Source organism: Carex rostrata, chromosome 3, assembly GCF_964058835.1.
Source record: "Carex rostrata chromosome 3, lpCarRost1.2, whole genome shotgun sequence".
NCBI classification, from domain to species: domain Eukaryota; kingdom Viridiplantae; phylum Streptophyta; class Magnoliopsida; order Poales; family Cyperaceae; genus Carex; species Carex rostrata.
This window is the reverse complement of record NC_135920.1, coordinates 11,382,605-11,408,868: the sequence shown is the minus strand read 5'-3', so window position 1 is coordinate 11,408,868 and position 26,264 is coordinate 11,382,605. Positions and strand designations below refer to the sequence as shown.

General features: G+C 34.4%; 3 protein-coding genes across 3 annotated transcripts; 1 reads left to right on the top strand and 2 right to left on the bottom strand.

The window, feature by feature from the left end:
* Positions 1–11,261: 11,261 nt before the first annotated feature.
* BSK1 (BR-signaling kinase 1) lies at positions 11,262–15,564 on the top strand. Its single transcript, XM_078299447.1, has 9 exons — positions 11,262–11,867; positions 11,949–12,084; positions 13,472–13,605; positions 13,702–13,807; positions 13,936–14,021; positions 14,235–14,423; positions 14,505–14,678; positions 14,778–14,891; positions 15,064–15,564. Exons 1-9 carry the CDS (start codon positions 11,523–11,525, stop codon positions 15,316–15,318), a joined length of 1,539 nt encoding a protein of 512 aa, XP_078155573.1. The 5' UTR covers positions 11,262–11,522; the 3' UTR covers positions 15,319–15,564.
* A 6,074-nt stretch (positions 15,565–21,638) lies between these two features.
* Positions 21,639–22,330, bottom strand: LOC144551857 (uncharacterized). The gene is made up of 2 exons (XM_078299955.1): positions 22,187–22,330; positions 21,639–22,103 (listed from the first exon to the last, which is right to left on the bottom strand). Exons 1-2 carry the CDS (start codon positions 22,328–22,330, stop codon positions 21,639–21,641), a joined length of 609 nt encoding a protein of 202 aa, XP_078156081.1.
* A 226-nt stretch (positions 22,331–22,556) lies between these two features.
* LOC144551856 (serine/threonine-protein phosphatase 7 long form homolog) lies at positions 22,557–25,470 on the bottom strand. Its single transcript, XM_078299954.1, has 5 exons — positions 25,399–25,470; positions 25,124–25,295; positions 23,137–23,522; positions 22,914–23,052; positions 22,557–22,828 (listed from the first exon to the last, which is right to left on the bottom strand). The coding sequence occupies exons 1-5, from the start codon at positions 25,468–25,470 to the stop codon at positions 22,557–22,559; spliced, it is 1,041 nt and encodes a 346-aa protein (XP_078156080.1).
* Between the last annotated feature and the right edge of the window lie 794 nt (positions 25,471–26,264).

Here is a 26,264-nt window from a genome sequence, read left to right as displayed (position 1 = left end):
AAACGTACTAATGTGGATAATTTTTAAACCTTTTTTTTTAACTTATTGATTCATTTAAAAATAAAATTAAAATGTGATATTTTTTTATATTTTTTGATGAGCACATAGAGAAAATAATATAAATCACATCTAATGGTTTTATTTTTCTTTTTAAATTTTAAATTTTGAGCTATTAAAATTTTAAAAAATAGAAACATGATAAAATCATAAAAAATAGAGGCATTTGTACCTTCCTCTACAAATATATAAAAAGTTCATGATAAAAAAAAATATATATCATCCTAGACTCAAGATGGTTTTTATGTTTTAACTACTATTATCAAAAGAATACATATAATTAAGTTGGGTTAAATACATAACCGGCTTGAAACCTCGTAGAAAATTTAGTAATGCGTTTTAATACAGAATATTTGAAATTTCGAAAATACAAGTTACTCGTTGTTGTTGCAGTGTTGTGCTAATGATTTCGATAAGGCAAACCAAAATGTTAAATAAGTGTTTTAAAAATATCACGAGAGAAGAAGAGAAAACGAGTGAAGGGGAGAAGGATAAAATAAAAAAGTTTACCTTCTCTACATTTTAATTTGAGGGTTGTATTATTTGAATAATTTGTATATAGATTTCACTTTCTCTTTTCTTTTTTTTTTTCTAATATTGTCACAATTTAGTGCTCTATTAGTATTAATTAATCCATAAAAAAATGATGTTAGAATTATCCCAAGAATTTATACGGGTATAGCGTTGATTTTCGAATTTAGATCGATAAATTAAAACCATAACCTTACTTTTTGTAATGCCGAATTTTGGATAAAATTCATATGAGATATAAAAACATCCATATTATTATCACTGTATCTATAATATAATCGGTAATATTTTTAAACTATTTTTTAAATATAGCGAATTCAGTTTGACCGAATCGGTATTAGTTATATTCAAAATTGAATCGAAACCAGATTACCAACGTATAGGAATTTTTTTTAGAAACCATAAATAAAAAATAAAAAAATTACCAAACCAACTTGATTGTTTTGGTTATTACAAAAATTACAAGAACCGAGATACTATTTCGGTCTGAAATGTTTTTTTTTTACTGAAATATCATTTCAGCCAGAGGTATTTTCACAAGTTTTGTCATTATTTTGATATCGAAATTTGTGAAAATGACTCAGGCCAAAATAGCATCTCGGTCTCAGAAAAAAAAATATTTCGGATCAAAATAACATTTCGGTTCTTATAGTTTATATAAAAACTAAAGCAATTAAGTTGATTTGATAAAATTTTATTTTTTATTTATGGATTTTAGAAAATATTCAACATACAGCGTTGGCCGACGTCATCATTCATCGTCATTAGATCGATCTTCAGGTCAAATATCTCACAGTTTACGAGGACTAAATAAAGCTGTCAATCTGTCATTGCCAGAGAGAGAATGATTAAAAAGGCCACAGCATAACTTAAATAATTTGCTCTATTCCATCGCCTGATGAATAAACGCACCAATTTTTTATTCATATCACAAAGAAAACAGTATTAAACCTTCATCACCGTTTCTACGAAATTTCGTTTCATAATAAACGACTTTTGTTAGACCTTCGGATCAAATCGGACTAACTCAAGAGTTGGATTTAGAAAGGATTTGGACTGCATTTTTTCAATAGATCTGTTCAAATCCGATCCTTCTAAACTCGAGACCCGTCTAGCCTCAACCCGGATCTGACTTGGATTCGGACCGGACCAAATTCGAACCTAGCCAAAACAGTCTAAAATGTGCAGTTTCTGGCTGAAACAGGCTCTGGTCTTGTCTGAAAATATAGCTTATATGCAAAGTCCGAAACAGACTGTTTCGTCCAAAAACAGAGGCCGAAACTGCACAATTTCCTGCTGTCTTATAAAAAAAAAAAAAACCCTAACCGACCCGTTTTCAAACGACTACCCAACACCTATGTTATTACTCAGATACGTTAGATTAGCAGCCGTATCTGCATTGGACACACCAGCTGGCGTATCGGCTTAGTAGCATATCATTACTCAGCAGATACAGTCACCAATATGTGTTGACAGTGAACCGATACGTCCTAGATGAACCGAATATGCAGCAATCTGTGCAGCACCAAACAACATTACCACTACAATAACTCCCGGTTGTTGTTACAAACAAGTTACTATAATATTTAACATTATTGCGTTATTGTATATTTTCCCTTCTAAGATTTTTAATATTTAATAAGTATGAAATTAATAATATAATAAAAAATAATATATTTAATAGACGTATCATATCTGATATTTTTTAAAATTACCTTATCGCCGTATCTATATCGTATCCGATACGACACCCGTACTCGTATCCATGCAACATAACCCCACACACATCGCTATTGTTAAGTTAAACAGCTGGTTCGGCAAAAAGTATCTCTATCAAAATAACGTCCATGAATTCGCTTTCGCTTGTGAATTAGTTCTGAGTTAATCTTATCTAATCTTGGCGTTGGCCTTATTAAGGTTTAAATATTCATTTAATGCACTTTCATGCGAATTGACTTTACTTAGTTTTCATATTTAATTCACCTAATCTTAGATCTTTGTAAATTCCATGGCTTTCGCGAACCTGTGAGGAGCCATGTCGTAGAACCACATTTTCTGCAAAATAATCAAGCTATGATTATTGCTACAAGTCATTTGATATAAAAAATAATAGACATATTATAAATACTTGACCAAAAGCATAAAATGTTCAAGATAGTGATTATTCCATATATTATAAGAGGAGGGATTCACTTACACTATTTTTTGGTGACACTGAATCAGACTTTACATTTTCAAAATTCAAACAGTTGACTCAAACCGTTAAACATGATGGATATATTAAAATATGCTTGCATATCAAATGTTACATTTTTTTTAAAAATTTTTTTACTATTTAATAAGATGGATAAAAAATTCAATAGTTAGAAAACAATAATTTTGTAAAATACTTAATAAATAGTAAAAAAATTCAAAAAAATATAAAATTTGATATGCAAGCATATTCTAATATATCCATTATGTTGAATGATTTGAATTGACTATTTAGATTTTAAAAATATAAAGTATAATTCGGTTAAAAATATAAAGTATAATTCGGTGTTATAAAAAAAATAACGTAAGCGGATCCCTCCTTATATTATAAATGCTTGACCAAAAAAGCATAAAAAGTTCAAGGTAATGAAATTCCATTCGCGTCTAACCTTTTGTGCACTGTTGAGGAATCCCAATTCCCCGGATAATTGACCACTAGTAAACACTTTTGTTTCTAAAACAATTAAATTTAAATCAACGTAATTGACTACTACTCTACTAGCGAGCATGGACACGGATTAGTATTTTTTTTCTTTTTGAGTAAGGTTACGGTGTTATGGATTGTATAGAGGGTTTTTATGCAACGGTTTAATATTTTAGTTTTCAAAATTCTAACAGTCGATTCGAACTGTTCAATATGATCTCCATATGAATATGTACTTGCAAACCAAATTTTATATTTTTTTTAAAAATTTTTTACTATTTTTTTAGATAGGTAGAAAATCACTTGATCTAAAAAATTCTGCACCATTCAGATATTTGATTTTCTACCTATCTAAAAAATAGTAAAAAAATTCTAAAAAATGTAAAATTTCGTTTGCAAGTATATATTCATATGGAGATCATGTTAAACGGTTCGGATCGACCGTTAGGATTTTGAAAACTCGAATATTGAGCCGTTGCATAGAGGTCTCTATGCAACCCATAGCACCGTAGCCTTAGGCCCTGTTCGGCGGCCTGTTAAAGAATAGGAATCAAAAGTTTTGAACTAATTTTTACTGTTTATCATGGAAAAAAAAATTCAGTCTGAATAATTTTTTTTTTTCTTTTAGAAAAGACGTGGGAAAAATACGGAAATTACTATGCCACGGTAGCCACGTGAAATGCTAGCCTAGCCATTCCAGTAAAGACCCTTGTTAGCTACGTTGAAAGAATAAAATGCAATTTGAAAAAAAAAAAAGAGAGAAGTATAGGGAAATTTTTTATTCATAGAAATTAAGAAAAAGGTAGAGAGAGAAATAGAAAGAGTACAGTGTTTGTTATATTGATAGAAAAATCGGTATAAATTTTACCGATCCTAAAAATTAAAAGAGTTTAGATCGGTAAGAATTCCACCGATCTAAACATTCAAATTCTGTCAATACATGCCATGCATTGGTCCATGTATACGCATCTTGAATTTCTCAAAATGAAATGATTGGTTGAAGGTAGGGCTGGCAAAAAAATTCGAGGTTCGTGATTCGATTCGGGTTTGATTCGGGTTTGATTCGAGTTTAATTCGATTCGAAATGGGTTCGAATTGAAACAAACCAAACCAGGTTCGGTTCGAAATTAATTCAAACCAAACCCAAACCTAGCCTGGTTCGATCGAAATGGGTTCGATCATTTTTATGGTTCGAATCTCATAATAACATCGGTAGTCCATTTACCTGATGAAATTAAAATCCAAGATAGAGAGTCATAATTTAACTTAGCCGACACTCCCTCGCTCTCAAATCTCAATAACCTAGTTCTCTCTCCACCTCTCCCTACCTCACTCTCCCTCTAGCTCTAAAATCTAGCCGATGCTCTTGGCGACTGGCTGTCTCTCCGGCTGTCACTCCTCTCTCCGGCCTAGATGACTGTCTCTTCTCTCTCTTCGGTCGTCTCTCATAGTTTATACCAGGAAAGCCGTCTCTGATGTATTTTTTCATAAACAATTTTTTAACTTAAAAACACTCATTTCATAGTTCATATCGGTAAAAGGAAGCCATGTGAATTGTCCCGCGAGAAAAAATTAATGTATAAACTACCGGTATAACTAGGACTGTTAAAAAATAATTTAGTTCGTGGTTCGATTCGGGTTCGATTCGAAAAATGTGTAGTTCGCAATTAATTCGATTCGAAATGGGTTCGGTTCGAAACGAATCAAACCAGGTTCGGTTCGAAATTAATTCAAACCAAACTCAAACCTAAGGTAAGTTCGGTTCGGTTCGGTTCGGTTCGTTGCCACCCCTAGTTGAAGGTTTTGATCGGTAATTTGTTTACCGATACAACATATATAAATATTGTTTAAATGAATGACTTGTGATAGTTTGGTATACAATTCAAACTCTGACAATAGCATAGTCAAATCAAACACATATTTTAATATAACAAAAGAGCAAGTTTTGATCGGTGGAATTCTTACCGATCTAAACTTTTTTTATTTTTAGGATCGGTAAAATTTGTACCGATCTTTCTATCAATATTGTAACTGTTGTACTCTTTCTGGTTCTCTCTCAACTTTTTTATTAATTTCTATCAATAAAAAAATTCCGAAGTATAATGCCATTTCGTACTTTTTGCGGGTGCGGGATCTTTTATGGATTTTTTTTTTATTTATAAACAAAATATTAATTTTGCTCGATACAGAAGGAATCGAGTTGATTTTCAAAAAATTGATAATTTGGTATCACCGACCAATGTCCATAGTGACAAGATACTCGAATTATACTCGAATTATACTTTTTTAATTCTTTTTTGGGGTGATGTCGAACCGAATGCCGAATTATTCGGTTGACCGAACTTTTCCCGAATTTTACGAATTATTCACGATTTTTTTCCGAATTTTTTCAAGAACAATTTTTTTTTTTTTGCTCTCTTGTAGGACTGAGATTTCTGATCTGGATAATTCCGAATCATTCCCGAATTATACCCGAATTATTCCCGAATCACGAATTTTTGATCTCGCCAAATTGAACCCGAATAATTCATTTGTCACTATGCCAATGTCTTGAGACAAACGTGGGGATATTACTTGCACCATCTCCAGACCCTACCACAGAAAATCCCATTCTGCCCCTTCTTCTCTCTTCTTTTATTTTTTTATTTACCGAATTTTTAAAGTGAAATTTAGTTTAATTGTGTCAAAATTGTGTAATCTAAAGTAATTATATATCATTGTGTAGTTTAATTTTCTTTGGTGTAATTTAGTATAAATCTAGAGAAACGATTAGTTTAATACAATTTAGGGTTACATAGTATAATTTAGCGTAATTAACGTGCTTGTAGATAAATAATGTAATTCAGGTTTAAATGCAATTGACCAGCTTGAATTTTTAAGGTTTAGGGTTTAGGATTTATGAATTAATTTAAAGAAAATTGATATTTGTGTTAAATAGTCATTTCGATTAAGTAATTATTTTGGTGTAACTAGATGATATAGTTTTTTTTTGCAAAATTTAGTTTCATTAAGCATAATTTATTTTATTTATTTACAAATTGGCATTTAAATATAACTTTTGAACTAACTTTTAGTAAATGTAATCATGCATCATTTATTTTAGTCACGTAACTCACGTTTAAAACAATTCAACATATTATAATATATCAATTTTATTTACATTTTAGTCACATTTATTTTTTTAAGAATAAAATGTGGTTGATTGATAATAAATTGATTTCCAAAGTATATCAATTTTGATACACAATTCATGTAAATTGGGTATCAAAATTGATATACATTCAAAATCGATTTATTATCAATCAAGTATTTTGAAGAAAAAAAATACGGTGGTTTCACCGAATCGATGGCCGAATAACTTTCGCATTGGACTTATTTAATGGGAAAGGAATATGTTCGATATTCATCGGACTTACTTTTGAGTTTTATGAGCTTCACGACCGTTCAAGTTGGTTCAAGATTCGTGTGCACGATAATTGATGTGAGTGTGTACAAATATTAAAGTTGAGGAAACAGATCTTAAAACAGATCGAACGGTTATGGAGTCCATTGAATCTAAAGTAAGTCCAACGAACATCAAACCTACTCCGAAGCCTTATTTAATACGATTAATGTAATTTCTGACGAAGATGTCTATAATTTTAATTCTGATAATTGTTTTAACATTATCGCAGTCATACCATAATAAAGGATTGGTTAGCTCTGTGTTGCTCAAGGATAGAAAGTAGTTTAAGGGCGTGTTCGGTAGACGGACGGGAATAGGAATAGGAATGAGATTGCAAAATTTTTGAACTAAATTTTACTGTTCACGTGGGAAAAAAAAATTCAGTCTGAGTGAATTTTTTTTTTCCCACGTGAACAGTAAAATCCGAACGCGCCCTAAGGCCCTGTTCGGTTGCAAACTAAAGTTTACTGTTCACGAGGGAAAATGAAAATTCACTCAGACTGAATTTTTTTTTTCCCCACGTGAACAGTAAATTTTAGTTCAAACTTTTTCTATTCCCGTTCCTATTCCCATTCCCACTGTGCAGCCGAACAGGGCCTAAAGGATTCACATTTCCAATGCCCCCCTTTTAAATTCATGTACTTAGGCAGTGTTGCCAAGGATAGAAAGTAGTTTATATGTTTGGATGTACTGAGAATAGCGAGAATAGTGTTGTTCTGATCCATTCAAACATACTCAATTGCTATTCGGAATAGCGATAATAGCACTGTTCCGCTATTCCTACAAAAAGTCGGAATAGCAATTGGTGCTCTCTCAAATATTCAATCCAAACAACATTTTCGCTATTCCGAATAGCACCACATCAACACTATTCTTACACTCTTCCAAAAATCACTATTCTTATCTACTATTTTCAAATAGCAGCTATTCTAGTTATTCTAAAGTGCATCCAAACGTACTAGGATTAGTTCTGCGTTTAAATTCTGACTAAACCAATGTAAGGGATGTGATGTAATGAAATTATGTGAGAACTTTTGGCCTAAGGGAATGAATCAAGCAAAAAAATAAAAAATAATACGACAATAACTATCAACATTTTCCTTTCCTAAAGAATAATAATCTGAACTTTTTAAAGTACTTATTATTTTAACATTATTGTTATATAATAGCCATAGAAATTTTTAGCGTTGGGTATACTATCTTCTGCATGACTTTTTTTTGTTAAATCATTTAACATAAATATGTTAAAACTAACTTATAAAAAGTTAAGACTTAACAAAAAAGGAAAGCTTATTTAAAGTCATTGTTGCTTAAAAAAACAAATTTAAGGGTGATATTTAGAGCATCTCCATCACTAAAACTTTATAAATTTCTAATCTGACGTGGCAATTTCTATTATAATTTCAAAAATGTACCCTAGTTTCTTATTTAGAAACTATTTGACAAAATTTCTTATAAGATATATTTCTAAACACCATACTAGCCAAATGATTCGCTTAAATTATTTAGAATGAACAATTTCTAATCTGACGTGATTTAATAGAAATTCTAAAATTAATTTTGAGAAATGTGAATGTTTGTAAATTTTGCAAGTTTTAATTTTTAAAAAATAGTTAACAGTTATTTAAAAATTTACTTAATTAAAATTATAGTTGGTAGCTGTTTTTAAAGTTTTAAAACAGAAGGTCCATATTTATTTGTAAATAAATGATATTTATACTGCTAAATAAGAACAAGCAAAGGGCTTTCGCTGCTTCAGTACTTCGGCCGAGTTCGCATCCGAGGCACCATAATTTTTGAGTTTCAATATGAATCTATGTTACCTAGCAGAGACCGGGTCCGGATCCCCTAAAGTAACCCAACTCTTAGGTTTTGAATCGAGACCGTCTGATTTGAATCTGTCGCTCAAGATCGTCTCGGAATTCGGATTGGTTGCTCGGAATGTGTGCACTCCACTTCAAATGGATTTTCACGGATTCGAATCGGACGGTTCTGATCTAAAACCCAACTTTTGAGTTATTTCACTGGATCTGAATGGAGAATGTTCTATCATGAACCACACAAAACACTAATATTCAAAATTAATTATTTCCCGTAAGATTTAAATTCTCGAGTCTTTTCTTCTCAGCAAAGTCATCTACCACTACACTATCTATTCTTTGTTGCTAAAATATATAACTATTGGTATAATACAATTTTAAATTAGTAATATAATTAAAATAAAAAATAATATATATAATAAATTTATTGTATCTTAGATTTTTATAAATTACCATAACACCATATTCATATAACATAGATTTAAACTGTCCAATTACAATCGGTGAGTATTCTCTTAGATACCTTAGGTATGTTTGGTTGGAGTAAGAATAGACTATTCTTAGAACAAAATTATTTAAAATAATTTGTTCTTTGTTTGAATGGAGTTGAATAGTCAGAAGAACGTGAATTCAACTTTTTTGTCTTATTAAAATAGTTTATTCTTACAAAAAAAAGTTAAATTTTACTATTATAACAAAACAAATGATAAAAGAACTATTCTAGCTATTCTTGTTTTGCAATAAAAAATACTCTAAATGATTGCTCTCATATTATAGTTTGAGATTTACTCTCGGTTTTTTATTATTCGTGCCAAGTTAAAAAGAACGGTCCGAATCTACTAACTGTAAAAGATTCTCTTTACAGATAATGCGCTGGATGTGAATTCTCAGGGGATAGGTGATAATGAATTCGCTATGGCCTGGGTTGTGATTAGTGATATGCCCACTTTACGCGTGTGCCCCTTGGTTATTTTGAATTTATTTTTCCAGTCAAAACCCAAGAGGAAACGGCCAGGTCACAGGTGACAGGTAAACCACCAGGACCAGGTTGCTCCGAAACTGGCATTTTTCTCCATTCTAACGGAATGGAAGTGTCCATTATTAAAACTAATCAAATTGATCAGTTTAATACCTTTTACTTTGATGAATATAAATTATAAATAGCACCTGTGCTAAGAGTACACGAGGTCTCCATTTTAAAGAACTGGAGGGAGAAGAGTGTATAAAAACAAAATATATCTGCTGCTTTCCGATGCGCTTTTCTCCGATGTTTCGGCCCAACCAAATATCATACGGTAATTTGTTTCTCAAATGATTAAAAATTAACTTCTCATAAATTTTACGTATCAAAAGTGTGCCGTATATATTGGATGCCGTGTTCATTTGTACAAACTTTTCTTTCTTCATTGTCCCCTTCCACCTGTTTGGATAAATTTGAATCTAGTAGCGTGCAAAATAATATAATAATAGAATAGCAGTTTCGATGAAAAAGCGTAATCAAACAATTTGAATTTTTCGATTCAATTAAAATAGTAAAGCACTCTTTATGTTTGGAACAAAAATAATTGTTCAATTAAGTGTTAATTTAACACAATCGTTAAGCAAAAAATTGTACGAATGTATATTTATATATTACTAGTTTATTTTTTAGGATAAATTATATTTTTTTAACTTTTTTGTTTAAGGAAAATAAGAGAATATGTATAAAAAATGTTGTCTACAGGATTTTTTATATTTTATTTCAATCTTGATTTGTGATATTTTTTCAGATTCTTTCTTATTTAATGAAACAAATGAGAGGAATGAAATTCCTATAGAAAAGGAGTCTAAAGTTGATATAAAAAGAATCTAAATAAAAATCCATATGATGATACAATTTATTTTCTGAGCGTTGTATATCTTTAATTCAGTTTTACTTTATAATTCATATTTCCTTGTAAAATAAAAATTTCACACAATATTACAACTCTTTTTTAATAAAATTTTACAGAGTAATATGAAATAGTTTGTTGCTTAATATGGCAAGTTTTTAGTTACAATATCATACAAGTCAAAATTCCTGGACTTCGTTCAATTTTCATGCAAATCAATGTAAAGATCTTTAAATAGTATTATAACTAGTGTCATCGTGTGTGGTCGTCAAATTGTATTTTACCGCACAAACTTGATCCGCTAGAATAGTGAAACAGTAAAAAACATTGTGAGCCGTTACGCGTTGTTTTACCCTTTTGGATGTTAACATTCTTCGTGCGTTATTTTGACTGAATTTGGCAGTACTAATGTAATAAACTCAGCCAAATATAAATATATAATGAACCTATGGCGAGCACATTGTGCCACGTCACTAACGCCATACAAATATACAATAGCTCCAAGATTGTTGTTATATATCAGCCCTTCCTTTAAATCATAAAAATTACTAGTAAATTCCATCTCTAAGTATCGAGCTAGACAGAAACCATAAAGAAAGGCAGTAAACAAACGCAACCCCGGAGAAAGAAAAGGAATTAATACAACTTAAGGTAAGGTAACAGAATATTTCTGTTTATATTCGGACCGTTCGATCTGAATCAGCACGAATATTAAAGAGATCCGTGTTTTCCATCTCGAGCCGGATTGGCCTGGATTCTGATTGGACGGTGTGGATCTAAACAAAAAGATTCTGTTACCTCACAGGATATGGATTCGAGGAAAAGAGAGAGGCAGCAAATGAGTCGTAGACAGGGAGAGAGAGAGAGTAGCTAGAGAATAGGAGAGAGAAAGAGGAACAGATAGATCTCTCCTCCTTTCCTTCCCCACACGCTCGCACCCAAAAGCCGAATTATTTCCTTTCCTCTTTCCTTCTTCTCTCCACTCTCCCATCCCATCATAATTCATATCACTCTCCACTCTTTCATATCCCTATACACATACATACATACTCTCCTCTTAAGAGAGAGAGAGAGAGAGAGAGAGAGAGAGAGAGAGAGAGTAGGCTCACAATCAAGCATCCATGGGGTGCTGTAGGTCGTCTTTGCGCGCACTGACCCACCCGATGGAGAAGCCGAGTCACAACAACCACCATCGTCCGACTCAGCCACGTGCGTCTTTCTCTCTGGCGGCGCCATCGGCCCCCGTCGTATCCACCTCCTCTACCTTCGGCGATGCCCCCTCTTTCACCGAGTTCACCCTGGCTGAGCTCAAAGTCGCCACTAACGGCTTTGCAGCTGAGCATATTGTGTCTGAAAGTGGTGAGAAGGCGCCTAATCTTGTCTATAAAGGGAAGTTGCCTAATCAAAGGTCTATAGCTGTGAAGAAATTTCCTAAGATGGCATGGCCTGATCCGAAGCAATTTGCTGTGAGTTCTGTTTTTATTTTATTGATCTCTTCCTAAATTGAATTGAGAGAATCATTAATTGTTTCTTTTCTGAGGTTTTAGGAGGAGGCTAGAGGAGTGGGGAAGTTACGCAGTGGAAAGCTTGCTAATTTGATTGGATTCTGTTGTGAAGGTGATGAGAGATTATTGGTAGCTGAGTATATGCCGAACGACACCCTTGCCAAGCATCTCTTTCACTGTATGGGGTTCCCTTTTGCCTATCATCAATCTCAAATAATCGTTTATATTATGATTTTACTTGTTTATTTTGAATTTAAATAGTCACAGTAGTAACTAAGTTGTTTAGCATTGCTGACGGATAGAACTTCCATGGTGTTTGTAGTTATCTGAAAAGGTAAGTAGTTCACTTCCTGGGTCCTGGAATCGAAAAATTGGGTTTCATTTCATGGTAACTGACTAATTACAACGGATCAAAATTTTGGCAGGACTTTATATTGCTTTGTTATATTTTCTCATGTGGTTGGCAGATGCCACGTCTGGGTCTGTGTTATACATGATCAAACAGCTTTCCTGTACCCCTATTTTGATGTTGTATCCTGGTCCTGTATTACATGATGCTTAATTCAGTACTTTATGGCAGATCAATGAGAGATTCCAGTGAGGGTCTAGGGTATAGTTTGAGACGAGTCACTCTATTTTTGAAAGTCTGTTTTTGTTTGGGTTGGATTAGTTCAGTTGTTGATGTGAAACTTTTGTGATTTTGTAATGAAATTGATAGCTTTGCTACTTTTCCAAAAAAAAATCAGTGTTTACCATACAGTGATTTCCGATTAAAAACGGTTCACCCGCTCATGCAGTCTTCTTCTGCATTTGTTTTTATGAACTGAAATCCAGAAGCAACTCTTTTATATCTAGCTTCTTTGTCTTTACTTTTGGACGTATTCACAAATGCCAAAAATATCAAATTTGTGATGAAACGACAATTGCGAACTTTTATGGTGTAAATATAGTAAACTTAACAACATAACTAACTCCCTTGTGTATTGTAATGAGTTTTGTGGGCTACCTTTAGTATCTGAAAATTTGATGGTTCAGTACGTCAAGTGTATAAATGCTATTCCCACCTTTTGAGGATCTTTACAATATAATTTTAGAAATCAAGATTGAATGCGGATATTGTCTTTATTATTGGTAGTTACTAAACATTAACCCTTGTCAGTTCTTAACTACATATGGAGGTTTGTTACTAATATGCGTCCAGCGGTTGAATGTAAATTGTCACCATAACGAAAAAAATGCAGTAATTTGATTTGGTCTTACCGCCACCATAGATTGCAAAAAATCAGGACTTGCTTCTTTCATTTAATACTATTGTAAAGTCAGAATAAGAAAATATAGTGGAGTCTTTTTGGTATAAGGCTGACTATATGACTCAATAAAAATATCAAGTAATCACACTTTTCTTTTGAATCTTGTCTTAAAAAAGAATGCTCTAATGTGCTCCTTTTGGTCGTTTCATGTTTATGATTTATATGTAGACAGGGGGAGCAGTGTAAGATCTCATATTAATTGGATTAGTTCTTTATTTGGCTATTATACGGATTGATTTTTTGTTCAATCAACAGGGGACAATCAAACACTCGAATGGGCTATGCGCTTGAGAGTTTCCTATTATATAGCTGATGCATTGGAGTATTGTAGCACCCAGGGACGACCACTTTACCATGATTTAAATGCATACCGGATCCTTTTTGATGAGGTATAATCTTTATTACTTATCTGATTTTTTTTTTTTTTTTTGGAAATATGTTTAGAAAGTTTTATATATATATATATATATATATATTTTGTGTAGAATGGGGATCCTCGTCTTTCGTGCTTTGGGCTTATGAAAAATAGCAGAGATGGAAAGAGCTACAGCACTAACCTCGCTTATACACCACCTGAGTATCTTAGAAATGGTACTTGTAATATACATTTTTCTTTTCCTGGAAGTTTCTTGTTACAAAAGATACTTGATGGCAGAGACAAAACACGCTACATCTAAATGTTCTGTAAAATTAACATTTCTTTTTTATGTTTACTGCAGGAAGGGTAACTCCAGAAAGTGTGATATTCAGCTTTGGAACTGTGTTACTGGACATCGTTAGTGGAAAACGCATTCCTCCAAGCCATGTATGCACCTTACAAATATAGCTTCAGTACCACCTGGGTTACATATTGGTATTTTAATATGATTAACCAGTATAGTATCATGAGATCAAAATCCAGGAGTCAGATCATACAATACATCCAATGGTTACTTGCCCAATTTTGTTATCTAAAATTCATCTCTACCAAATTAAACTATGTAGTAAGGTGAAATTGAAAACTTTTTGTGTCTGGCAGGCTCTTGAATTGATACGAACCAGGGATGTGTTAGTATTGATGGATTCACATCTTGAGGGAAAATTCTCAACTGAAGAGGCAACAGCTCTGGTAGAATTGGCTTCTCAGTGCCTCCAGTATGAGCCTAGGGACCGCCCTGACACAAAGAAGGTTGTTTCCATACTTGCGCCCCTGCAATCCAAGTCAGAGGTAATTGGTGTCCTTGGTTATAAATTTGTAATCATAATGTAGTACGCTTAAATTTGTTTCGCAATTTAAATTTTGTAATAGGTGCCATCATATATGATGCTCGGCATACCAAAGCATGAGGAAACCCCGCCTGCCCCACCGGCCCCACAACACCCGCTCTCTCCAATGGGCGAAGCTTGTTCCCGGATAGACCTGACAGCAATTCATCAAATATTGGTCATGATGCACTACAGGGATGACGAAGGAAGCAATGAGGTATTGCAGTGAAAATTTGTTTTATTTAAGTTTGTGTGCTGAATTTAGATGATTTAAGAGTTTTAACAAAAGTTGTTTGTGTTGTTGGGTGGATTTCAGTTGTCATTTCAGGAGTGGACACAGCAGATGAGGGATATGCTGGATGCCAGGAAAAGGGGTGACTCTGCATTTCGGGATAAGGATTTTAAAACTGCAATTGACTGTTATTCTCAGGTATATTTGTTTTACGAAAAATATATAGATGGGCCTTTTGTTTCCAGTAGCTATGTTATATTTTTATTTGAGTGACTTTAAGATGATGTTGAAAAGGTATTATAGTTTGATTTAAGAGTCACTTTGGAAATTACCACTTATTTTTAATTTTCAAATTCATTCCCGTGTGCAGTTCATTGATGTGGGCACAATGGTCTCTCCAACCGTGCACGCAAGACGTAGCCTGTGCTATCTGATGTGTGATCGGCCTGATGCTGCCCTTCAAGATGCAATGCATGCTCAGTGTGTAAACCCAGAGTGGCCGACAGCTTTCTACATGCAAGCTGTCGCACTCTCTAAGCTTAACATGCAAAGTGATGCCGTTGACATGCTTAACGAAGCCTCACAGCTTGAAGAAAAGAGGCAAAAGGTTTCCAAACCAACCTGAACTAACCCATCAGTGGTTTTTGTTGTTGTTCATGTTTATTTTGGTGATGTGATTGGGATTAGGTATAAATTGTGAAGATGTGTTAGGAAAAAAAAAATTTCAAATGACCTTTTTCTTTTGTTTATTTATGGTAGTCGAGAGTCTAGTTGGGCTTGTGATTTTGTTGTTGTTGGTCCCATGTATATTAACAGTGCAAGGCATTATTATTCTGTTCAAAGAAAATTGGTATGTTATTTGCCCAGTAAATAGCTTTTTTCTCTTTGCTTGCACGTTTTCTTGCACCTTTTTGTGGCGGGTTACGCTCCTATCCAATTGTTGGATTGTACCATGAACAAAGACACCTCTCGTTTAGATCTAACGGACTGAATCCAAGTTCAGATGCAAATCTGTTATGGCTGATAGTACTACGATTTTATAGGGACAAAGTCAAATTTAATCCGGACCATCTGATCTAAGGTCAGATACTCCTGTTCCACTGTGGGGCTCTCAAAAGCAGTGTTGTAAAAAATGTCTATTTAGACCGATAATCAGTCATTGGCGGTAATCAAACGTTATGGATTTTTTCGTCGGTCGATTATTTCTGATTATAATAAATTATTTTTTATTATTCTTGATTAATTGTTTGACGGTATCATGTCCGTCCCGCATACCATTATTTACAACACTGTTCAAAAAGTATAGTCCGTTTGAAACAAATAGTGTACACACAAGTTTTATCATATCATATAAACATAATGAAGTGTATCACACTGAAATTATAAGGATAAAAAATTATGTAGGAATAATAAATTTCATGCCAAGTAAATCTAATAAAATTATATATGTTTTTAAGATCAAACACATAAAAAAAAATTACAGCCAAAGTGTGGCAAAATATAATCAATATTGAACTCATATTGTTCTTAAGAATGAGACGAGTATTTTGACAAAAAAAATTCTCAAAATCATATATGCACGCTTAACATGCATATATATTAATTGAGGAGGGATCCAATTACACTCTTTTTGGTGACACTGGATTACATTATATGTTTACAAAGTCTAAACAGTTGATCTAAACTGTTCAGCTTAATAGATATGTTAAAATGTGCTTGCAGATCAAATTTTACATTTTTCTGAATTCTTTTACTATTTATTAAGACGGGTACAAAAATTCAACGGTCTGAATATAGCGATTTTGTTAAATACTTAATAAATAGTAAAAAAATTTCAAAAAATGTAAAATTTAATATGCAAGCACATTTTAACATATCTATTATGTTGAATAGTTTGGATCGACTGTTTGAAATTTAAAAACTTTAAAAATAAAAAGTGTAATTCGGTATCACCAAAAAAGGTGTAATTGGATCCCTCCTCATATTAATTAGCTATCATATATAATTTGTTGTATATATTGTTTGAAGGACCGACAAGTACAAGTACAAGAACTCCTTGATTTTACCAAAAAAAACAGATTAAATTTGTATAGCTAACTCGGTACCTTTTGGATTATGCTCTAGAAGTCGATCATTTAAGTAAAAGAAAGAGAAGGGAGGCGAAAAGCCAAAAGCGATCAGACTGGATGTGACTGATGTCCTTTTTATGTCTGAAGAGAAAAATCAGGGATTTTTTTTCAGAAACCATAATTAAAAAAATAATTTTTAGGGAACCAATAAGATTACTTTTTTTTTTTTCAAAAATCATAAGAACCGTGGGAACCTCACGGTCTGGCATTTTTTTTTTCCAGACCGTGTGCTTCTCACGGTCTTGGAAATTTTTTTTGTTTTTTTTGTTTTTTTTGATTTCTTCACACCTGCACGAAAATTGTCACAGAAGATCCGCAATTTTTTCTTTTTTGATTTCCAGACCGTGTGGCTCCCACGGTCCACCTAAATTGAAATCAAGACCGTGGGAACGGTCCGGTCTTGATGAATATATCTCAAGACCGTGGGAACCCCACGGTCCGGTCCCTGTTTGTTTCGCTGCTTCTTCCTTGTCGAGTCAGTGCATCTCTTCCCCATTTTTTTCATCCTCTCTCTTTTCTTTCTTCCTTCCTTCCTTCAGTTAAAATTTTTTTTTGTACTCTCATAATTAGTGTGTTTATTTTTTTTAATTACATAAGTTTGTATATTTTTGAAAGAGGAACAAAAAGAGTTTCAGATCTACAAATTTCGTTAGGTATGTATTTGATTCTTTTATTTTTGATAAATAATATGCAATTATGAATAAATGAGTAGAATAAATTGTTTATGTAGTATAAATGGTTTATGTAGTAATTGTAGTATAAATAAATGGTTTATGTATAATTTTTTCTTTTTTGTAGTATAAATAGTTTATGTGTATTTTTTTTATTAGTATAAATGGTTTATGTTGTAATTGTAGTATAAAAAAATAGTTTATGTAGTAATTTATTTGCATGTAGGTTTCTTTAGTGTAATTGTAGCAATTGTTGGATGATTTATTTATTTGCATGTTTTATGTAGATGCATGGTTTATGTCCATGTAGTTTTTTTTAGTGTATATGGATGTAGTTTTTTTTAGTGTAGATGAATGTAGTAATTTTTGGATTATTTATTTATGATTTATGTAGTAATTGTAGTATAAATAAATGGTTTATATATAATTTTTTTCTTTTTGTAGTATAAGTAATTGTAGTAAGTTTATTTTTTCAATGACGATCATATTTTAGGTTGTAAAATTGAAAATGATATCGATTATTTATTATGAATTTTTTTTGTTCAGATAATGTCTCAAGTGATAATAAATGTTTATTATGGACGCGAAATTTCAGACGCACCGACCTGCACATTTCCTGTTACTAATTCAACCAGTCTTCATGAGCTAAGAAAACATATATATGTTAGCATTCATTTGCTCCCTAGTCAGTTCGATCTGACAATCAAGGCTCGTTTGAACACGGCACCACCTGGCTCAGCAGAAAAATACCAGTTATTTAGCGTAGACGAGGAAACGATATGGCACATGATGCTTGAATATGCCACTCCGGTACTGAATTTTAAACTTCTTGATTTAGTGGTTGAGTCAGTACCAGTTGATAGTCATACCAATTATGACCCATATCCGGGTAGTGTACCTGGAAGTAGTAGAGACACAACGGTGTCTGATTCACCCATATATTGTGATGACCCACCCGAAATATCGATAGTGGATGATTTGGTAACTCGTTTTAACGAGATGAATAATAATACTAGCTCAGACACAAACTCTAGCTCAGACACAAACTCTGACCTTGGTGGCTCAGCTGTCGGGGAAGATGATATGGCTGAAATGGAGGATCAAATTAGAATGCAAGATGTAATGAAGGAGTGGGTAAATTCTATTCCCTTTATTAATCGAGGATTGCAGCATCCTTTTCCGGCATTTAATGACGATGTGCCGATGCTGTACAAGGATGAAACATTTTTTGGTTATCCACCCAGAATTGACGGTCAATTTTCAGTGGGACAGATGTTTGACTCCAAAGCCGATCTTAAATCCCAGTTGGGTGCATTTGCCCTAAATAATAACTTAGAATTACAACAACAATATACCAATCGTACTGGTTATGTAGTTGTATGTAGAGCAGAGGGGTGTCCATGGAGGGTGTACGCAAAAACCACTGAGACGGGAAATTGGACAATTGCAACAAACCCAGACGAGCACAATTGTTACAGTATTGCTTGTAAAGTAGACAGTCGTCAGCTGACTGCCAGGATGATTGCAGATGTAATCAGACCTGGTCTAAAGGAGGACCTGGAGATGTCAATTAAAGCATGTCGATTTGCAGTTAGAAATATATACAAAATGGTTGAGCCTTCATACAACAAGATTTGGAGAGGGAGGGAGTTGGCTATTGCTGATTTATTTGGTTCTTGGGAAAAAGCCTACGAACTGCTACCTTCCTTGCTCGGTGCAATCCAGATGTCTACCCCAGGAACAAAATACGTAATTGAGCACGAACCATCTACAAAAATGGGCATCCGTATTTTCACCCGTGTGGCATGGGCTTTCGGTCCATGCATTGAATCCTGGCCATATCTCCGACCAGTTATAAGTGTAGATGCTGGACACCTATCCGGCAGGTATAAAGGGAAATTATTCATGGCATGCGCTTATGATGCAGAACAACAATTATTACCAATTGCGTTCGGAATTGCGGATGAGGAGAGTTCATCCAATTGGGGCTGGTTTATGCAATTTGTACGTGAAAATGTTGTCTGTCCTGGTCGGATATGCGTTATATCAGACCAGCATGCTGCAATCCGTTCAGTGTTTGATAGACCTGATTTAGGGTGGTGTGAGGAAAGGGGTGAAGCAGTTCATCGATTATGTTCTCAACATATTGCGTCAAATGTTTACAAGTTGTGCAAGGACCAAATTATCAAAAAAATATTCAAGAAATTTGTGTGTAAGATGAAACCTTGGAGGTTTTATGAGGGTATGGATTTGATAAAAGGCAGGAGTATTACTACTCATCAGTATGTCATGTGGTGTGGCAAACGGTTGCAAAATCTCGAAGAAGAGCCTTTGCAACTCCATAAGTGGGCACAATGTCATGACGGAGGCCTGAATAGGTGGGGTATAATGACTACAAATGGATCAGAATCCTTGAACAACGTATTTCGAGTGGCTCGCCAGCTGCCTGTAACAGCAATAGTTGAGCGCACATTTTACAAAGTTGTGGATTGGTATGTGAAAAGAGGTAAGGTCGCTCAACAGTGGGTTCAAAGAGGAATGAGATTTTCGGACAACATTTTATCAGTTTTACAATACCGGACTTCAAAAGGATTAAAGCATGAAGTGATACCAATGGGGCCCAACGTTTTTGAGGTCGTAGTTAATAATGGAGTCGTCAGAACGGTATGTCAGCTGTTTACTTAAATTATCAGTTTAAATTTATAAATGGTAACATGTAATTATTTTAATTTATTGATTGTAGGGAGTGAAGGGGGATATGAAGTATGAAGTTAGATTTTCATTTGGAGTGGGGGGGATGCCTGTTTGTCAGTGTCAAAAACCGCAATTTACTGGCATTCCTTGCGACCATGTCCTAGCGGTGTGTTGCAAGTTACGTCTAAAGTCGACGAATTATGTAAGCCACTATTATAGCGTTGAAAAATATGTCAACACATGGAGAGGTAATTTTTCCGGCTTTGGTAACGCCCACAATTGGCCATTTGAAGCTGGAGCACCCACAATCAGGCCGGACCCAAACAAAATTAATAAGGGTAGGAGGAAGCACAAGAGAATTCCAAATTCTATGGATGATATGGAAGCTCGAATTAGGCCTCGCAGTGCAGTACATCGTCCAGAGGGATCAAATAGAACAAGACCTTCAGGTTGGAAATTACGTAGTGAATAAGTGAATATTTTAATTATTTGATACATGTAAACATTTTTTTGTTATTATTTCTTAGGAGCAACTGGTGGAAGACGAAAAAATGTATCTGGTCCACGTCCAGAGGCATCTTCTATGTATGCAGAGGCAACTGCCACACAAGGTTCACGAAGAAGCGTATCCGGTAGCCGTCCATCTGGTAGCCAAGCAGAGGCATCCGGTAGCCGTCCATCTGGTAGCCAAGCAGAGGCATCCGGTAGCCGTCCATCTGGTAGCCGTTGGAGTAGAATATTCAGACGTGGTAAACACTGAAAAAATTTGTAGCTGTTCTGACCTTTGCCCATTAATCATTAAAACTGTACTTATCTGTAATATTTTTGTATAGAGAACTTATGTTTTCTGGAAACTAGACTTCCATACCTTTAATTTGGTATAAAGAATATCAAAATCCATGTAGCCGTTTGCTCTAAATTGAACTTTTAATCTGGTCAAAAGCTGGGACTTCGAAGTTAAAAAATTTGTAGCTGTTCTGACCTTTGCCCATTAATTATTAAAACTGTACTTATCTGTAATATTTTTGTATAGAGAACTTATGTTTTCTGGAAACTAGACTTCCATACCTTTAATTTGGTATAAAGTATATCAAAATCCATGTAGCCGTTTGCTCTAAATCGAACTTTTAATCTGGTCAAAAGCTGGGACTTCGAAGTTAAAAAATTTGTAGCTGTTCTGACCTTTGCCCATTAATCATTAAAACTGTACTTATCTGTAATATTTTTGTATAGAGAACTTATGTTTTCTGGAAACTAGACTTCCATACCTTTAATTTGGTATAAAGTATATCAAAATCCATGTAGCCGTTTGCTCTAAATCGAACTTTTAATCTGGTCAAAAGCTGGGACTTCGAAGTTAAAAAATTTGCAGCTGTTCTGAATTGGTTAAACATAAACTAAATAAACTAAACAAGATAAATAACAAAACATACACTAAACAAGCTAAACAACTACACTAAGTCTTCGTCTTCATTTATAAATTCTCTGTCCCTAGCATGTCTGAATTTCGAGTCGCTATATCTATTGGGTGGTTTTTTTTTCCGTCGAGGTTGATTTGCCATTGATGGACCGGCACCACCATCTCCGAGGCCACCACTTTCTCCTAGGGTATGCCCTTCTATCCTAATGGACCCCATCGACTGGAAAATGTCAGACATATCACCATACATGCTGGTCTGAGGAACTTCGACCCGTGGTTCCATCGGAAATTGGTCCGGAAAATCAGTGCTGATATCGATATTTCTTATATCAACTGGAAGTTCTGCCTGCTCGAGCATGGATCTGAACAGTGCGACCTGCCCAAGATCGGATAGGACATCGCGACAATTTTCAAGCATCATAAGTCCAAAGGCCTTCTGTCCAGGCGTCTTTACCATGCTAATTCCTTTTGCGGTCTGTTTCAACTGGCGGAACCTCTACAAGAAAATGAAATATTTAAAAGATAATTTGTGTAGTACAATAAAATTAAATAAGCTATTAAAAAAACTCATGTACTTACCAAACGAGCTTGAATCATGGCATCTGGGACATACCCAATACCTGCTACGTCTCCTTTCTGTTCGGGTACTGCCTGGCTCAGAATTTCTTCATTATCTTGCGTTGGATACACACTTAACATGCCATGATGGATGAACCATTTCATATACTCGTGATACCTTGGGTAAAAATGAAAATTAATAAAAATTTTCTAGCATTGTCAAATGTAAATATACAGTAAAATATAAGGGTAGAATTTAACCGTACCTATCTGGAAGATAAGGATAAACTTGTCCATGTTCAGAACGCTGTGTAAAATTTTGGGGAGGTTCCACGATAAATTGGTGAAAATGTTTGCTCCAGTCCACAGAGGATCCGTCTCCAAACAACCCTCATCCTCGTGTCCATTTGCGGATATCCTCAAGTAAGCTGAAGGCTGGCGGAGCCGGCGGAGGAATTGCCTGAAATAATCCGAACTGTCGGAAAACCCTCTCGGGAAGGTGATACTCTACCTCCCAGAAATGGATGCACCACACGCGACATGGAAAGAACGCCTGGTCTCTTATCCAGTGCCAGTGCATTATGTTTTCGTAACCTCTGTACGGCGTCCAATTGACAACATTGGACTTCAAACGCTCAAACTGATCCCGATAATGCGATGTGCCTAAGTTGTAAACACATGACAATTATAAGTGTACATTCAACACATACTTATATGGAAAAACATAATATTTATTATTCAAATGTACCTTTCTTAGGGTTACTCTTCCATCGATGCGGAATAGTCCATTTTGCTCCATAAGCCCGTCTCTCATCCACTGGTTCGTTGTTAGATGGTAAATCATGTGGTCTGGGCCGGCCTATAGGAAATCGGGTCCAAGACCACATCTGCAGCAGTAGTAATGGACCATTAATTGAACTTGCTTTATATCTGCATGCCCGTGACAACTCCCGATATAGGCATGCTAGTACAGCACCTCCCCAGTTGTAATAATTTTCACCTCGAGGTCCCAAATCCTCCAGAAATTGTAAATACATTAATCGAACGGAGCTTGAATTCGAATCGGGAAACATTATAGTCCCGAACAACTCCATAGCATATGCTCGTGTGTGCTGATCGATAACATCCTGGTCCTCCACTTCATCCAAATCCGTATTTGCAAAATTTTTTCTCAACCATGCAAGACGCACATAGTTTTGTAAAATTGTTACTTTCTCATTGGGTTCACCCTTATTCTCCACCTTTTTATGATAAAAATCATTATCATCCCATTCGTAACCATCATACACTTCCTGTCCTAGGCAATCTAGGATCAATTGTGACCAATTATCGTCAGTACATCCAGAGATAGTCTTCCCTGTAAACATAGATGTTAAATAAAATTATACTAGTACAAAATTTCATTTAATAACAAAATTTTAAATTAGCAGCAAAAAATATTGTACCGGTAACAGATAAGCCCCACAAACAGCTGACATCTTCCAATGTCACTGTTCGCTTACAAAGGTATGCTACAAAGTCTCAGGTACAACAAGTTGTACCAGTTTAAACCTTGAATCTACTCTCGTCTAAGGTTGCAAGTGCACAACCCTATCCGTATAGCATAATAAGGTATCGATCCTCAGGGACGGTTTAATTCGATTCTAAATTTCTACAAATCCGAGTTAAGTACTAGAAGTGTGAAAGGTTTGGTTTGAATTCATTTCAATTTCTCAATTCAATAACAAAAGATTGCAAAAGAAAGTAAATGTTTGTTTCAGTCAAGTTTAAAAGGATGTTTCCAGGATTTCAGATTTCATCCTCAGCTTTGCCTCTCTGGACCTTCACTCGACTCGCATCATCTCTGATGCGACCCTAGTGATGCGACCCGCATGGTCTCCCATGCGACTCGCATGGCCATCGAGTGAATGCAGCATTTCACTTGTTTCTGAGTTATTCGATTGTGCAAGGTTCTACTGACCCTACCCACGATTCCTGAGCCTCAACTCTCGTTTATTAGCACCAGTAACCTAGTAGGGAATTGCAATTTCACCTTCTTAGATCTACAACTTTCAACTCTCGTTTATTTGTATTCAATCTAAGTCAATTGATCGGTTTGCTAAAGGTATCCACTATCTCTCAATAAATGGAAATCTCACCTTTCGGTTCAATTGATCTATCTTTTCAGATTTCTAACCTACCTCAAATGCTTGATTAAATTGCAAGAAAGATCTAGATCAAGATATTAGAAGAGATGAAAGATTCATTCAACAATAGTCAATAAAATGCAATCACACAATCTCAATCAAGCTTTAAAAGAAAGATACACAATCAATTGATCACAAGAACAACTCAAATCCAAATGAAATACACACAATCAAAGCTTTAGACTACATCAACCCTAGAAACAAAGAAAGATCTACTCAAAGAACATCATAAAAGAAGAGAGAAGAGATAGGATCATGATAGAACCAATTGAAGCAATCTTGCAAGGATCTTCCCTCCTTTCTCTCTTTCTTGATCAACACTCCAATTCTTGAGGCTTTGAATCTTCAAATTTCGGAACTCCCTCTCTGGTAGCAGAGGTGACCTATTTATAGGCTTTTTAAAACGAGTCTTTCAATTCTGGGCCCTTATTGGGCCTTTGTTGTCTGCTCTGGAAACTCGCGATGCGACCAGCGTCAGGTCTGATGCTACCCGCATCGACCCTGATGCTACCCGCATGGACTCTGATGAGGGTCGCGTCAGATGTGATGAGGGTCGCATCAGATGTCTCAGAATTCAGTAACTTCCCTGATTTCGCCCGTTTTCTGCAACATAAGAATGAAATCGCAGCAGTACCACATTCTATGGATATTCAATGTAAAATACGCGATTTGGTGGTTTAAAAAGCAGATTTTGGTACAAGAATTGGTCGGAACAATAGATCAAATATGGAGATATCAGTCATCGTGCACTCCCCTACCGGAAGATGAAAACTATTTGTCTCGGGCCTCCACCTCTCCACGAGAGCAGTGATCAACTCTCTATCAACTTGGCAGTGGTGGACTTCGACCATCTGATACAATCCTAGATTCTTCAAACCTTCTTTCATAGTTTCATGATAGTCAATGTGCATTTGCAAAGCTCCAGGACGCAGTGCATGATCAGGCTGGAACAATAATTTTAATGCAAAAAAAGTTTAACCAAAAATTAAATTTCAATTCAAGAATTTAATAAGTAAATTTAAATCCAAACCAATATTGAACAAACACCTTTACAGATGCCGCATGTGATTGATGTTGTGCATGAGGCAACTGCAATAAAGATTCTTCACTTCCTTGCATTTTTCACTGCAATATAAATAAATACATACAAAAAAAATTAACATTCAATATTGACACGCATAACATGCAAACCCAATCACTACATGCATACTCAAAAAAACCTACATGCAAATAAATTCCTACATAAACAATTTATTTATACTATAATTACTACATAAACCACAAATAAATAACCCAAAAATTACTACATTCATCTACACTAAAAAAAACTACATGCACATAAACCATGCATCTACACTAAAAAAAATTACATGCACATAAACCATGCATCTACACTAAAAAAAATTACATGCACATAAACCATGCATCTACATAAAACATGAAAATAATTAAATCACCCAACAATTACTACATGCATACTAAAAAACTTACATGCAAATAAATTACTACATAAACCACAAATAAATAATCCAAAAATTACTATATTCATCTACACTAAAAAAAACTACATGCATCATGCATCTACACTAAAAAAAATTACATGCACATAAAACATGCAAATAATTAAATCACCCAACAATTACTACATGCATACTAAAAAACTTACATGCAAATAAATTACTACATAAACCACAAATAAATAATCCAAAAATTATTATATTCATCTACACTAAAAAAAACTACATGCATCATGCATCTAAACTAAAAAAAATTACATGCACATAAAACATGCAAATAAATAAATCACCCAACAATTACTACATGCATACTAAAAAAACCTACATGCAAATAAATTACTACATAAACCACAAATAAATAATCCAAAAATTACTACATTAATCTACACTAAAAAA